We start from the raw sequence: 14,581 nt of genomic DNA, 5'->3' as shown, positions 1-14,581 counted from the left end.
ACCTAATATATAATTGCATTTTGACACCTAAAATCTCCATCCTCATAAATGGCACCCCTAAAGATTTTTTTAGCATATCTAGAGGAATAAGACAAGGGGATCTTATATCACCTTTTCTCTTCATTATTATGACAAAAGCTTTTGGCAGAGCTATAATAAAAGCTTAAAGTGAAAGGAAAATTAGAGGATCGCAATAACTGAGGAGGTCCCTAAAATAACACATCAACAATTTGAGATGATATAGTTAGAAAGCACTTTGGAAGAAGCTCAAAATTTTAAGCAAATAATAAATAATTATATGGAAGCATCAAGTCAAAAAGTAAATGCTAACAAATCAAAGATTTTCTTTATTAATACCGAAGAGGAAGTGGAGAGAGAAATTTGTAGAATAATGGAATTCAGAAAAGGATCCTTTCCATGCAAATACCTTAGTATTCAATTTGAAAAAGGCATTAGAGAAAGTAAAGCTTGGAATACGATTTTAGAAAAAATGGATAAAAAATGGGAAGTTGGAAAGGGAAATGGTTAACTGAAGTTGGCAGAATGATTGTGATCAAAGCAGTACTTTCGGCCATCCCCACATATCATATGTCATGTCTTCCCCTACCCAAAGGTGTAAAAAAGAAATTAGACTCTAAACTTAAAAACTTCTTCTAGCAAGGTACTGGAGATAAGAAAATATCGAGACCTAAAGAATTTGGAGGCCTAGGCATAAACAATAATAATCCTTTGTCTTTGTTTAGAACTAATAATCCTCCAAAAAGTTCAAGAATAATCCTCCATTAATAGCTAACAACTTAACTTGGGATATCGATCTAGGGCAGGATGCTTTATTTTGGGAAGGTTCATAGGATAGGCTTCCTTCTCCAGATAGCGTAAATCTACCTATCAACATCAAAAACACTCTTTCAACTTTGTGGGGTAAGAATGTGAGTGATTATAAATTAAAACTAATGATAATCAGTATGGAGGATGGCAAATGGAAAACCCTAGATAAAACTCCACTTTCATCAAAGGAAAAGTACATTTTTAATCAATTATTAAAAAGTAGACAAGCAAATCATAAAAATAGGAAAGATAAAGTAATTTAGGGAGCCTTGAAAGACGAAAATTATAAAGTCAAACAAGGTTATGAAAAGATAATAAATTATCAACTATGGGATAAGATTGACATCCCTCTAAATCTATGAAGGGATCCAGCATGCCTTCCACAAGAAGGTATCTTCCTTTGGGTCGCTCTTCAAAAAAGAATTCTAACAGCAAATAGGTTTACCAACATGGGTTTTGAAGGACCATCTAAATGCCCACTTTGTGAAAAAGAATCGAAAACTTCTGAACACTTGCTTTATGACTATCCCTTTGCTAAGAATTGTTGGTATTGGTTATGTAAGAAATTAAATTGGCAAAGCGCATTCCCTGATAACCTTTTTTTTAAAGTTGGTCGAAACATGATTGATATAAGGTTTATAGTAATTTATGAAAAATATCCCCTTTCATACTTCTATGTGAATTATGGAAAGAAAGAAATAGAAGATTTTTTGTGATGAAAAGATGGATCTAACATGTTTTTTTAATAAATTGGAGGCTTGTATTATTGAGGTAGCTAACAATAATCTTAGAAACATATATAAGAAGGAAGGTTCATTTTCAAAGTGGGATGTGGATATGCGTAAAAAATGGTTTAAACTAATTAATCCACCAATGATATACATAAAATAACAAGATTGCTAGGAAATAATGTAAATGGGAACATCCTTCTACAGGGTGGTCAAAGTCAAATTTTGATGAGGCCTCTAGAAGTAATGCAGGACCAACAGGCTTAGGATGTATCATCTATTCAAATAATGGATCATACCTAACTAAACGCACCAAACCTTTAGAAGTAATGTCTAATAACTTAGCCAAATTAGAGGCTCTGATAGAAGTATTAACAAATTATTTATCGAAGGAGATTCGCAAATTATCCTAAATGCATTAAAAAAAGAGAAACCCCAAATTGGATCCTTAATTCTAAACTTGAATATGCCATAGCCATGGTTGATCAATTTGAAAAAACAATCCTAAAACATATTTATAGAGAAAGTAATAGAGAAGCAGATAATCTTGCTAACAAAGGAGTGGATGGAGAAGAGATTTTAATAAAACAAGCTAATATGATAAGTATAAGTTAGACACTTGTTCTTGGAGCGAAATTGGTTTATAACTTTTCTATCAAAATAAACATGTTAATTTCTTTTGACAGGTTTTGTATGTCTATGTGCAAGTTGTATTATTGACCAATTTAGCTAATATCATGGAAGTTTAATGTTAATAAGAGACATACTTTAGGTTATTCAAAAAATTTCCTTATATACTATTTGATTTTAAAATTCAAGTTAAAAGGAGATAAGTTTTATTTTTTATTATGAAGCATACTTCATTTCGTTCTAACAACTTGATCGTAGCCAAGTTTAATTTCTAGTTTCTATTCACAAGTGATTATCAAGAGCAAGGCTATAAGCTATAAATTCGAAAATCAAAAACAAGTGCTAAAATTGGTTAAATTACTCTGAGATATTTATGTTAAGGGCTACCCCAAGGATACATGTCCATCTCTGATCGTTGGTGCAATCTTGGGCCTCATGGCCTCTTACCTATAAAAAAAACAATAAAAAAATAAGGAAACAAGTTTAGCTATATATTTTAGCATGGTTACCGGGAGACCCGTCTCCCCCCTAAAAGTAGCGTCTCGAAGACCGAGACGCGTCTCGGAGACTTTTCACGTCTCCAGAGACATCAAAAAAGGTTGGAGACTTCATGACGAAGTCTCCTAAAGTCTCCCCGTCTCCTAATCCAAAAAGTGAAGTCTCCCCAAAGTCTCCTGGTAAAATATAAATGTAAAACATAATATTAAATAATTTTATATATTTTAGCCCTCATTTTAATGTTTTTAATACAAATATTAAGACCACCGACAATTTAAATGATTAAATCATTTAAAATATTTTATTTAATAAATTAATAACTTTTAAAACATTAGAAACACTTTTTAAAATTTATTTTTATTCAACAATTTAAATGATTAAATCATTTAAAATATTTTTGGAGAGTGATGATTTTTTGGAGAGCATGATAGATGGAGACCTTGAGATGGATGATCACAACCTTGTGGAGTAGATGATAGTACCATCGACATACTAATACTAGATATATTTCTGTTTTTTGTTTATTGTACAAAGTGTTCATTTTTGTTTGCATATCGGCAATTCAGCATCAAACTATACTTTTTTGAATTTAAAATTTGAATATGCAATGATAATCTCAGCGATTATCAATCTGATATGATATTGATCATATGCAATATTCGAAAAACAAATATTTCTGTGAGATACAATATTGTGATCATGTGAGTTTTGAAATCTTTGACTCTATGAGTCTATTTTAATTTTTAATGTGACATTACTATTATTATTTACTTTAGTCTTACAGTATTACTATTTTCAAATTTTATATTTACTTTTAGTATTAGACTCTTTAAACTATTAAAAAAAAATTTAAACAAAAAAATTGCCATCTCCAAGTACCCCCGTCTCCTATTTGAAATTGTTGTACCGGTACCAATACCAGTACCAGAGACCTCAAAGTCTACCCGTCTCCCGGTGACCTTGTATTTTAGTAATTTATATTATTTTCAAAGAGGATTGTTCATGGGGTGAGAGATAGCTTCCACAAAGGAGTTTTAAGCATCTAAGATAGGTATTTACTCTATTTTTGAGTCCTTTAATGAATTGTTTCGAGATTTTCACAAATTTTATCAAGTTTGGGAAGAAAAATTTCAAGTTTTTTTTCTATTTTTTTAAATAAAGAAACAAGTTTAGCTATATATTTTAGTAATTTGTATTTTTTGCACTTGTATGTTTGATGTTCATAGTTTTATTCTAATTTAAATTTATTTAATTTCTAAGTATGGCAAGAAATTATATTTTATTGAAAGAATGGCCCACACCAGTAGTCAAAGTTTAATAGGAGGCAAGGAGCTGATAGCTTCAAAATTGATAAGGATCTTCGTTATAAAGACATACCACGAGTATTGTCAAAGTAACAAAAGCAAATCATTGAATAGCTCTTACTCCTGGGTCAGACTTCATTTTATGGGCCCTGCTGGTAACGAATATGCAATGTGCAAAGGCAGAGATGGGAAGGGGATGTCTAATGCACAAATAGCTTTCTTTGTAAAAGAACAGGAAGTTGTTGATTAATTGGTTAAAAGATCCCAAAAAAAAGTGTATATCAACCTCCATTCAAAAAGAAAACAATGCAATTACCCATCGAACCAATTGTATCCTCCAAACATCAATTCTTACAAGACTTCTACTAGGAGAGGAAGAGGAAGAGGTAGAAATTACCATCCCCAAAAGAGATCCATTGGACACCACATTTAAAATGCAAGCAAGAGAGCCTACTAGTCAAGCCATTGCACATTGCCTCTATGCCAATGGTCTTCCTTTCAACTTGGTGAGGTCACCATAATGGAAGGAAATGGTGGCAGCCATCAATAAAGCACCGGCTGATTACACAAGTCTCGCATATGAAAGGTGTGTGCTACTCTATTGCAAAAAGAGAAGACTTGTGTAGAGAGAGTTATTCCACAAATTAGAAATTCTTTTAAAATTTCAGGTATTTCTATTGTTTATGATGGATGGAAATATACAAAAAAGTGGTCATTGATTAACGTGATTGCAGTGTCACCCAAAGGGGCAATGGTTTTGAAGGTAGTTGATTGTGAAGGGGAAATGAAAGATTCACAATTCATTTCTAAAATTCTCATTGAGGCCATAGAGATATGGTGGGCACTGAGAATGTGGTCCATGTGATTATAAACAATGCCAAAAATTGTAGAGGTGCAGGTGCTGTAGTTAAGGGTCTGAATGACCATTTTTTTTGGACATTATGCACTATACACTCCCTAAACTTGGTCATGCAACAAACTAGCGCTCAAATAGATAGGGTGAAGCAAATTTATCAAGATGGAGAGGAAATACAGATGTTTGTGACAAACCATCAAATGTCACAATCAATGTTCCGATCATTCTCCAAATTGGAGTTGTTGGAGATTAATTATAATTACTAAATTTAATTTATTTATTTAATTTGAATAAATTTTATGTCATATTCAATTATCAAAATGTATATAATTTTGCTCGATATTTATTGACATATTGTTATTAACTTGCTTAGGTTGTTGAAACTCGATTTGCATCCGATACTATTGTTATGAGATGACTTGTCAAGGTTGAAGGGGCATTAAGCCAAAAGATTATTTCTAGCCAGTCGAATATATGAAGGCTTTGAATTCAGAGAGAACCCAAAAAATCAAGGTATTGATCTTGGATGACATTTGGTGGGTTCATATGCTAGTTTGTATTAGATTTCACGAACCCTATCATGACTATGCTCTACTTTGCTAATACAAATCAACCTTGTTTGGGGGATGTCTATAAAAGCATGGATACAATAGTAGAGAAGGTAAAAATTCCCATACAAACACATGAGAATGACCTCACACATTGTGAAGCCTTATGCAATCAAATGGAAACAATCATTCACCATTATTAAGAAAATATGACTACCCCATTGCAACTCCTTGCATATGCCTTATCTCCAAGGTACTATAGCAAGGAAGTGTTTGCTATGCTAGATAGAGTACCACCATATGCCAATGAAGAAATTGCTAGTGGGTGCTACACTCACTTTTGCAAGACTCTTCCAAGATAATGACATGTACAAAAAAGTTAGGACAGAATTTGGCGTATTTGCTTTGGGAGCAAAGCTTACTCCAATTGAAAATAAGGACCAAAAAGACATAGGATCTTCACATGTTGGTGCCTCTATTGTCAACCATTTAAGCAACTACAACCTCTTGCAATCAAGATCCTCTCACAAGTTTTTTTGTTTACCACTTGTATGCTACAATTCTTTAAATTGTTTTTTATTTTTTTAAATTTATGTTTTAATTAAATTTGGTGAACACTGTCTAGGTTGCAAGTTCTTCTGTTGCTGAACGGAATTGGAGTACATACTCATTTATCCACTCAATGAAGTGTACTTGGTTAAGCTCAAAAAAAAGTTGAAAACTTGATTTACATTCATACCAACTTCCATCTTCTGTCACGTAAGGAGGATCACTACAAGGGAGGTGTAGCCAAGCTTTGGGATGTAAAACCAGAGTGTGCGAACTTGGATGCAACAAATCAAGATCTTAGTACAATCATGGATGAGGATGATGTTATGAATCATGACACATGGTGCATGTAGCATAAGAGGAACCGCTTTCAATTCAAATGATCTTGACCATACAGCAGAGGAGTTGGAGATGATGAGGACTTTTTTTGCGAATCCATATGATTCTGATTTGGATTAATGAACATTGAATCATGAATTATATTTTTATTTTTTAATTGTAATGATTTTCTTATTTGCATTGGAATCGTAAACATAGATGTAAATGACATGGCTTTTTCAATTATTAGTCATTTCAATTTGAATACTTGCGAACTATCAAATATCTTGATCAATGGTATTGGTGAAGTATCATACTATCAAATGATTTAATTTTGTATATTTCAGATCTATGTTCCCCCGAGGCGACAAGGGACAGTGGGACGGGTTTTTGGGACGGCAAATTTTTTTGCCAATTTTGGGGATAGGGGGGACGGCTACATAAATATAGGGAAAATATAAAATATATAGGGAAATTTGCATATATACATTACATTCATACGAAGACATGGATAAATCATGTCATTTAAACATCATAGAACCTTAACATACAACATTTCAATAATCAAACTCAATGCTCAATATGCTATAATGCATTCATAGTTTGGAATTATTATCAATGTGCATGTAATTGTAACATAATAACATAAAAATTTGAAATATACCCAAGAACGTAATTTAGAATTCATTTTCAATAGCAACAAGAACAATAACCCACCTTCCAAATTGAACCATACTATTATCATTTAATTCTGAAACTACACTTCCAATTCATTATAAGTGGACTGATATTAATACAAAAAGGTCCTCTATACAGTTCTGATCATGATATAGGTTTGTTACAATAAGATGGTATCTTGATGCAACTTCCAATATTCACCATATCTTCCACAAAGGATCCATATCAACCCAAGCCCAACCAAGCACTAATGTATTGCCAGAAAATGATATAAGGATGCATGTTCTAGGTCCATAATACACTTTTCAGACTTTCCCAGCCCCTTGCAAACAGTCTGCTATATAATTCTGAGTGTGTAGCGTCATTGTAACAACAATATTAATTCCATGATTCTTAACATAATGATGTCAAATACTAATCAGATGGCCCCAAATAGCAGGAATTAACTACCGAACAATAATAAGCATGTTAGGGTGAACTTAGAAGGAGGGGCCCACTTTAAAATTAAAGTAGACAATGTTTTATAAAAGAAAAATATTTTATAAGTGTTAATGTTGTCTATAAAATCGGGGACACCCCTCTGTCCTAGGGACTTCCAAGGCATCCCCTATGCATCCCCAACCATCCCTAGGACATACTGACGTCCCCAAAAGAAATTCTGAAGTCCCCAAAGTTAATAGGAAGTTTCTTGGGAATTTTTAGAAAAGGGAAACAGGGGTGGGGACGTCCCCGGGTTACTTGCATTTCTTTGTATATACATAATAGATATATATATACATATATATGTACACTATATATACATTATAAGCATACATGTATATATACATAATATATATATAAATGCATCCAAAGCCCACAAAAAAATTCTGCGCATCTACACACCGGATTCTTACATCTGCACCTGAATCGGAAACTTAGCTTTTGCCCAACAATTACAGAACTGTATGATTACAGCCACCAGTCAGATGGGATTGGACCATTCACGATTAAGAAGGCCAAGAAGTGAGAGTAGTAGAAGGCATAGTAGAACCGGTAGAGCCACTACAACAGTTTCGGATAGACCACTTTGACCTACTTTTATACCAAAAATAGAAGAACAATCATCTGTAAGTTCAAAACCATCTCTTAAAGTTGAGCATGAGATTGATATAGATAATGATGGTATGGATTCTTCAAGTGATCACAATGCATCTTCTAGTGTGATAGTTGACTACAATAATTACACAATTCATATGCATTAAGAAAAGGCAGGACATGACATTCAAGGACACTTGAAAAACAGGAACAAAAGATTTTGGTATGGGAAGATTTGCAAGACCATTTGGGGCTGATTTGTGATTCCAAAGAAAACGACGTGAAAATTCTGATTTTGAACAGCAATAATTTACAATCTCTTTCTCATTCTCAAGAGTTTGCAGCCCTTACACATGGAATAACTAATGTAGAGTAGTCTCCAAGAGCTGAGCATGAAGTTTTCAGTGAAGTGCTTGTAAAAGTAGATAACATAACACAGATGCATGACAGCAGTGTTGATTGTGATATCAGCTCTTCATCCTCAAGTTAATGCAGCCCATAATTATAGAGAAGACAATGCTATGGGGTCACCTAATGTTGGCAGTCAAGTTTGGGCAGATAGTTATGAGACATGGGCTGATGATGCAACTAGTATGAGGGCAGATTTTGTGCATTGTACCATAGAAGATGTAAAGAGGATTCAAAGCACGAGTGATAAATTGCTTCACAACTTCGGGTATACTGTTGCTTTTATCAGAGTAACACAGCATACTGATGGAGCAGTGTTCATGAAGTTGATATAGAATTCGGGCATTTGGTTTCAGCTTGCAAGAGCGGGCTTGAGGGCAAGCAATCTCCAGGAAGGAAGGATTGTAAAGTCCTCCTTTTGCCTAGCTCACCAATAAATAAATAAATAATAATAAGATAAAGCATTAAGTTAAAAAAAGGGATTAAGTGTTTAATTAAATAAGAGGAGCAAAAAGCTCAAGTTGTGATACTTAATTATTCAATTATATTATAAAATGGGAGGATGGGGTGCATTTGAGTTATGACTAACTTCTCCTAGACAGTTTACCATGAGGGGCACTTAATTAACAAAAGGCAATATGATTAAATACCTAAATCTATGGGCAAGGAATATGGAGGAGGTTAAATGCTTCGAGGGTAAAGATTTATTTACAAAGGCATCAATGGGTTTGAAGAAGGATTATGACCAATCAATCTTTGTTATGAGTTTTGTCTGCAAGAATTGCATTATACTTTTAAGGTGCATACTTGGATGCAACCCCAGGCATATCCCATGCTTTTTCATTCAGCCGTACAGTATAGAAGCAGCTACAGCAAGTCTTGGGATCACTTTATAGAATTATTTGGGCACAAGAAAGTCCGAGTGGCTTCAGAAATTCAAGGCATTCATTAGAAGTCAATCAGCCATGAAGAAATCATGGCTTTTTGCAAACATAGGGATTGCAGCACATGAGGGTGCCATAAATAATTAATATGCAGGTCTCCAACCGAATAAGATAATCTTCTGAAGCAGGCAATCAGGTCAGTGTACAAATAGTTTCAATCTTGAGTAACCATTTGCAAATTCTGAGTGTATGAATTGAATTATCTAATTCAATAAAAGGTTTATTACTATTGATACTCAATGCATCTATTTCACATCTGTATTTCTTGCTATTTTTTTGTCTAATAAATTGAACACTTATTGCTGTGAAACAAGTTATCTAAGCAAGTAATACATAATACAATAAGTTTCATTTAATCCATGAAAGAATATTGCAGCTATCATAAAAATGGCAGACGGAGAGAGGCTTGAAGATATCATAATGAATATGACTGATGTGAGCGACAAAGAGGAGAGAGATTATACTAATAAGTGGGGTTTGTTACAAGGTGAAATAAGAAGGTGGGTAAAAGTATGCAGACTTACTAAGGTATGTCCTATGAAAAACAATAACCCTCAGGATTCCATGCATATTTATATTATAGCAATTTAAGTTTTTCTTGCAAACAATGAAAAGGCATGTGACTAGGTACCAAAGGCATGTTTTTCCCATTTGACAAAAATGTCAAACAAGCATTCCCATCATGTTCAATTCACCCTTGCACACTGTTGGATCCATTATCTGATCTCAATCAATGACAGCTTTGGCAAAAAGATTCATGGTACATTTGTACTTTTACAGTGTTAAACGTGGATCACCCTCACCTCAGTACATATTTGATATTTCTGGTATCTTATTCTCTGCTGCCAACCTAAATCTAGCATACAAGGCAATAACTTCAGCCTAATTGTAGGTTCGAATTTCAATGCATTGTTTAAAATGGTGACTGTCTGCCCACTGCTGTACCCAATTTTTTCCTCCCATACTTCCTTTTCCCAAGATCTTCTTAGTCATTCTGCCAAAGTTGAATTTTTAAATTGTCCCAACAGATGCAGGTCTGCTCTTTCTTTCCTCTTACAACAAAGTGATTTGTGATTGTAATGAATGAGGAAAGACATTTGACGAATGTGAAAGTTGACAGTCTTCCATATTTATGATTCAAATTTCCAAAGTACAAGCAAAAGCATTGAAATTAAGTGACAAACTGCACCCAATTTTGAATTCGACCTATCTCAACTGGCTAGTGGTGACTGGCTGCCAAGTACTATATAGAAATTTAGGAGTAATTTGCACTAGATGATCTGATGCACATAAAGTCTCTAAGATGTCACATTTTTCATGACTATATATTTAATTCTGCTGGTAGAATTCCTGAATCTCCATACTGATGTCACTATATATAGAGGGTCATTCACCAAACTAGAGAACTAAAATATCCGAGAAGGTGAGTGTAAGACATCCAGCCTCCCTCTCAATGTCCGGAAATAATTTTATTAATGCTCATAATCCTCCCTAATATCAATGACACGTTGGAAAATCTTCTAAATTGCAATTTGTTGTTTACTTCATTTATTCAATTCTACCATTGCGTGATGCAAAACAAACAAGGTTTGAACAGAATTTCTGTCTCTGATTAATATCCAATTGGAAATCCTGAGATCCCCTCCACTAGGTCCCCTTGGGGGAACGCCCCAGCGGTATCCCCATATTGAGGGGGCAACCCATGGCCATCCCTAATTTCTGAACAAGATGGGGGATCAGGATGACCACACTCTGTCCCGATCCCCATATTTGAAACTCCGCAAAATCCACAGGGGTGCACCCTTTGCTATCACTGAAAGAAAATATTTCTTAAAATTAAGTGGGCAATCAACCAATGAATTAGTTGACCTAGAATGCATTCCACAACCGTGCTAAGTTTGGGAAAAGGAAAAAATTGAAAATTCTATTCAAGTTTAAAATCAAAATTTACTTCATTATATATGATGAGATGAGTTGCTAAAATCAAGCATGCTTCCAAAGAGCAGGTCCAAGTTCAAACACTGAGAGACGTGGTAGAATGTTGAAGTCGGGTAAAATAATACATCCAACATGCCAAAATCTAGACCATTATACCAAAGAGATACCCTCAATATTGGCATTTAAGCCAAAGGTTGCCCATAAATATTATAACCCAGTTGCAACTAAAAACAGGGATTTTTCTACCAACAAAAAATGTGTGGGTAAATATAAAATCTTATGTAGAGTTTATATATAAATAAGAATCTTTCTGAGCTCAGAAAATACCACATCTATATATTAGGAAAATATACTTTAACAAATATAATATATGTTCTTTATAATTTATATGCGAAAAGTGTCGTACAAGATTTAAAAGGGGAAAATGAATATCTTAGACAGACTGTAAAGGAAAACGTAGAATAAATTTCATCACATTCTAACAATACATGTAAATTGTGGAAAACTTAATTTTTTTTATACATATTATATGAAAACCCGGCTAGTAGATTTCGAATGCATTTTTTAATAGCAGATCCAATTCCTGGAAATTCTATGAAAGAAATAGTCAGCTACAGAAAAAATCCTGGTTGCCAACCTGTATGAAGATACTTCATGGCCCGCAGAAGCTGATACAAGAAATACTGATAATGGCGAGGCGTCAAGTCTCTATTTGCTTTAATAACCTGATGCAGATCGGACTCCATCAACTCGAAAACAACATAAACATCCTTAAACTTGCGGCCACATGGGGGAAGCATTATATGCTTGATTTCAACAATATCAGGATGGCGCAAGAGCCTCAGCAATTTAATTTCTCTCAAAATTCTTGTCGCATCCGATACATGTTCAAAAATATTAGTCATTTTTTTGATCGCCACTTTCTGCCCCGTCAAAGTATCGACTGCAGAACAAACAACGCCGTAGCTACCTTTTCCCACCATTTCCTGCACTACATATCGACTCCCCTCGCCATACTCGCTGAAAAAATCCACTGACTGCGCCATGAGGGCAATCGAGTATGTGCCTAGATCATCTAATCGAAAGAAATCCAGATTTTTTCCTGGATACATATAAATATAATATACATCTACGCAACATCACATAGGTGCCCGATGTGGATCGATAACCGACACAAAAATCTACACAGCAATCAAAATTTGACTTGACGTGGATATATGTACAATGAGTCCAAACGGAGGAGAATATGGTTTGAGGTGGACATATATACGTTGAGTATATGTCTATACATATTCGAGAGTCCAAGGGTTTGTAAATAGAGCATGGAATTGGATTCGAATTGGCTACTGTGTACTTTTGTAATTCAAGCTTTCCGAGACGAAAAAATGACTGGTCTTATCTGAAAATATTAACTACTTCAATATAAAATCGACTTCTCGAAAAGGATGTCCAGCTGATCTTAGATGAAAATATAAATAATGGAATTTAAATTAGTTCAATGCATTATTGAGTTTTTCAATTTATGAAATACGTTTTGAAGATGATCGGTATTTGATTCGTTGGACTTTTATAATTCGGTTGGACAAGTGTTTTCTTAAACTGATTGTTATTTTTGTAATTTGGTTGGACAAGTGTTTTCTTAAACTGATTGTTTTTTTTTAATTTGGTTGGACAAGTGGGAGAGGAGTCAATATATGTTTACACACAAATTTTATATTTTTCAAAATGTTATTTGAAAATTTTAGGTTAATTTCAATTTCCAATATCTTGCAAGTCTTTAATTGAAAAATGAAATTTTCAAACTTACGTTGTTGAATATAATGTTAAATAACATGTTTTTTTTAAAGTGTTAGAGATGGTACCAAAAATGGATAAGATTCATAGATATGTAGTAAATCATGTTTAATGGTGTATTGATGTAGCAATATGAGTGGTTTTTTATGAAAATTTTCCCTCTCCTTTTGGAGTTATGCAGGGATGGCGCATTTTTAGTACACTACTATAGGTTTGTTTTGTTCACCTACTAATCAAAAAGTGTTCACATAGCATATTGTCTATTGGATCCCCCTCATATAAATGGTTCCTCTCCCCTAAGGTATGTGCATGTCATTTGTAGGGTAGTTAGGAACCTCTCACAAAGAGTACGGGTAGTCCTACATTATTATTAACATGTGTAGACCCAAAAGCATATCGTTGGTATCATGGACTATAAAAGTTTCATTTATTTCTTTTTCTTTTTCATATGTTTGAGATGTGTATATGTTTGAATATCATCATGTTTATGGATTAACTTTACACAATTTTACTCAAATATATGTTTTGATTTATTGGTTTGGATTTGAAATGGATTGATATCTATAAACATTGTTTCAGAGCTTGTTAAGAAAGGGTTATGTTCTCTTTCACCAAATCTCACTCAAAATGATAAACATAGGTTGAAAATAGCAGGCGAGCATGTAAGGATGTCTAAGATGGTGTGTGTTAAAGCTACTCTAAAAAATAGTCATTAGGTGTAAGATTAAAGCATGAAATGTTTCACTTGTCACATCTGGAAATGTATTTAATGATTGTAGACAATTCATTTTTAGACTCTTAGAGTATATAAGAGAATGACATGGGTAAGCATTGGAGAGTATATATGTCCAAACAGAGGATAATATCATTTGAGATGGACATATATACATTGAGTATATGTCTATACATATTTGAGTGCCTAAGGGTTTGTGAATAGAGTATGGAATTGGATTCGAATTGGCTATTGTGTACTTTGTAATTCATGCTTTCGGGAACAAAAATTTGACTTATCTTGTCTGAAAATATTACCTACTTCAATATAAAATTGAGTTCTCGAAAAGGATGTACAATTGATCTTAGATGAAAATATAAACAAGTGCCAACATTTATTTGCGGTAATTTACAATAGTCTAATTAGATAGAGTAGTAAAGTTAAAAATTTGATAAAATTAATATAATTTTATTAATATTTAATTAATATTTTATAATTTGATTAATTTTTTAAAAATAAAATGATACTTCTACATTAAAAATCTAATGTTTAATTTAGAAAGATTATAAAAACATAATTAATTTTAGATATTTAAATATTTGGAAAAAATATTTTTAATAAAAAAATTATAATTAAAAATAATTTCTAATAAAATAAAAATGCCATCCTACTATATAAGTAATTAAGTTGTATCTTAAAGTATTAATATTTTATTTAAACTAAAAAAATATTATATAAAATATTATTCATAAAATTCAATTAAGTTGTATTTTA

The 14,581-nt window shown here is 33.2% G+C and overlaps 1 protein-coding gene across 1 annotated transcript in view; it reads right to left on the bottom strand.

Annotated features, from left to right (window-relative positions):
- Positions 1-12,823, bottom strand: part of LOC149555426 (mitogen-activated protein kinase 15-like) — a 61,766-nt gene extending 48,943 nt beyond the window's left edge. Inside the window, exon 1 of the mRNA XM_089829465.1 lies at positions 11,939-12,823. Within this exon, the coding sequence (XP_089685591.1) occupies positions 11,939-12,413 (475 nt within the window). The 5' untranslated portion in view covers positions 12,414-12,823. The remainder of the gene's footprint in view (positions 1-11,938) is intronic.
- Between the last annotated feature and the right edge of the window lie 1,758 nt (positions 12,824-14,581).

This window comes from Cupressus sempervirens, chromosome 5, assembly GCF_028749045.1.
Source record: "Cupressus sempervirens isolate cs-2001-9-10 chromosome 5, ASM2874904v1, whole genome shotgun sequence".
NCBI classification, from domain to species: Eukaryota; Viridiplantae; Streptophyta; class Pinopsida; order Cupressales; family Cupressaceae; genus Cupressus; species Cupressus sempervirens.
The sequence above is the reverse complement of the archived record's forward strand: the minus strand, read 5'-3'. Positions and strand labels throughout refer to the sequence as shown.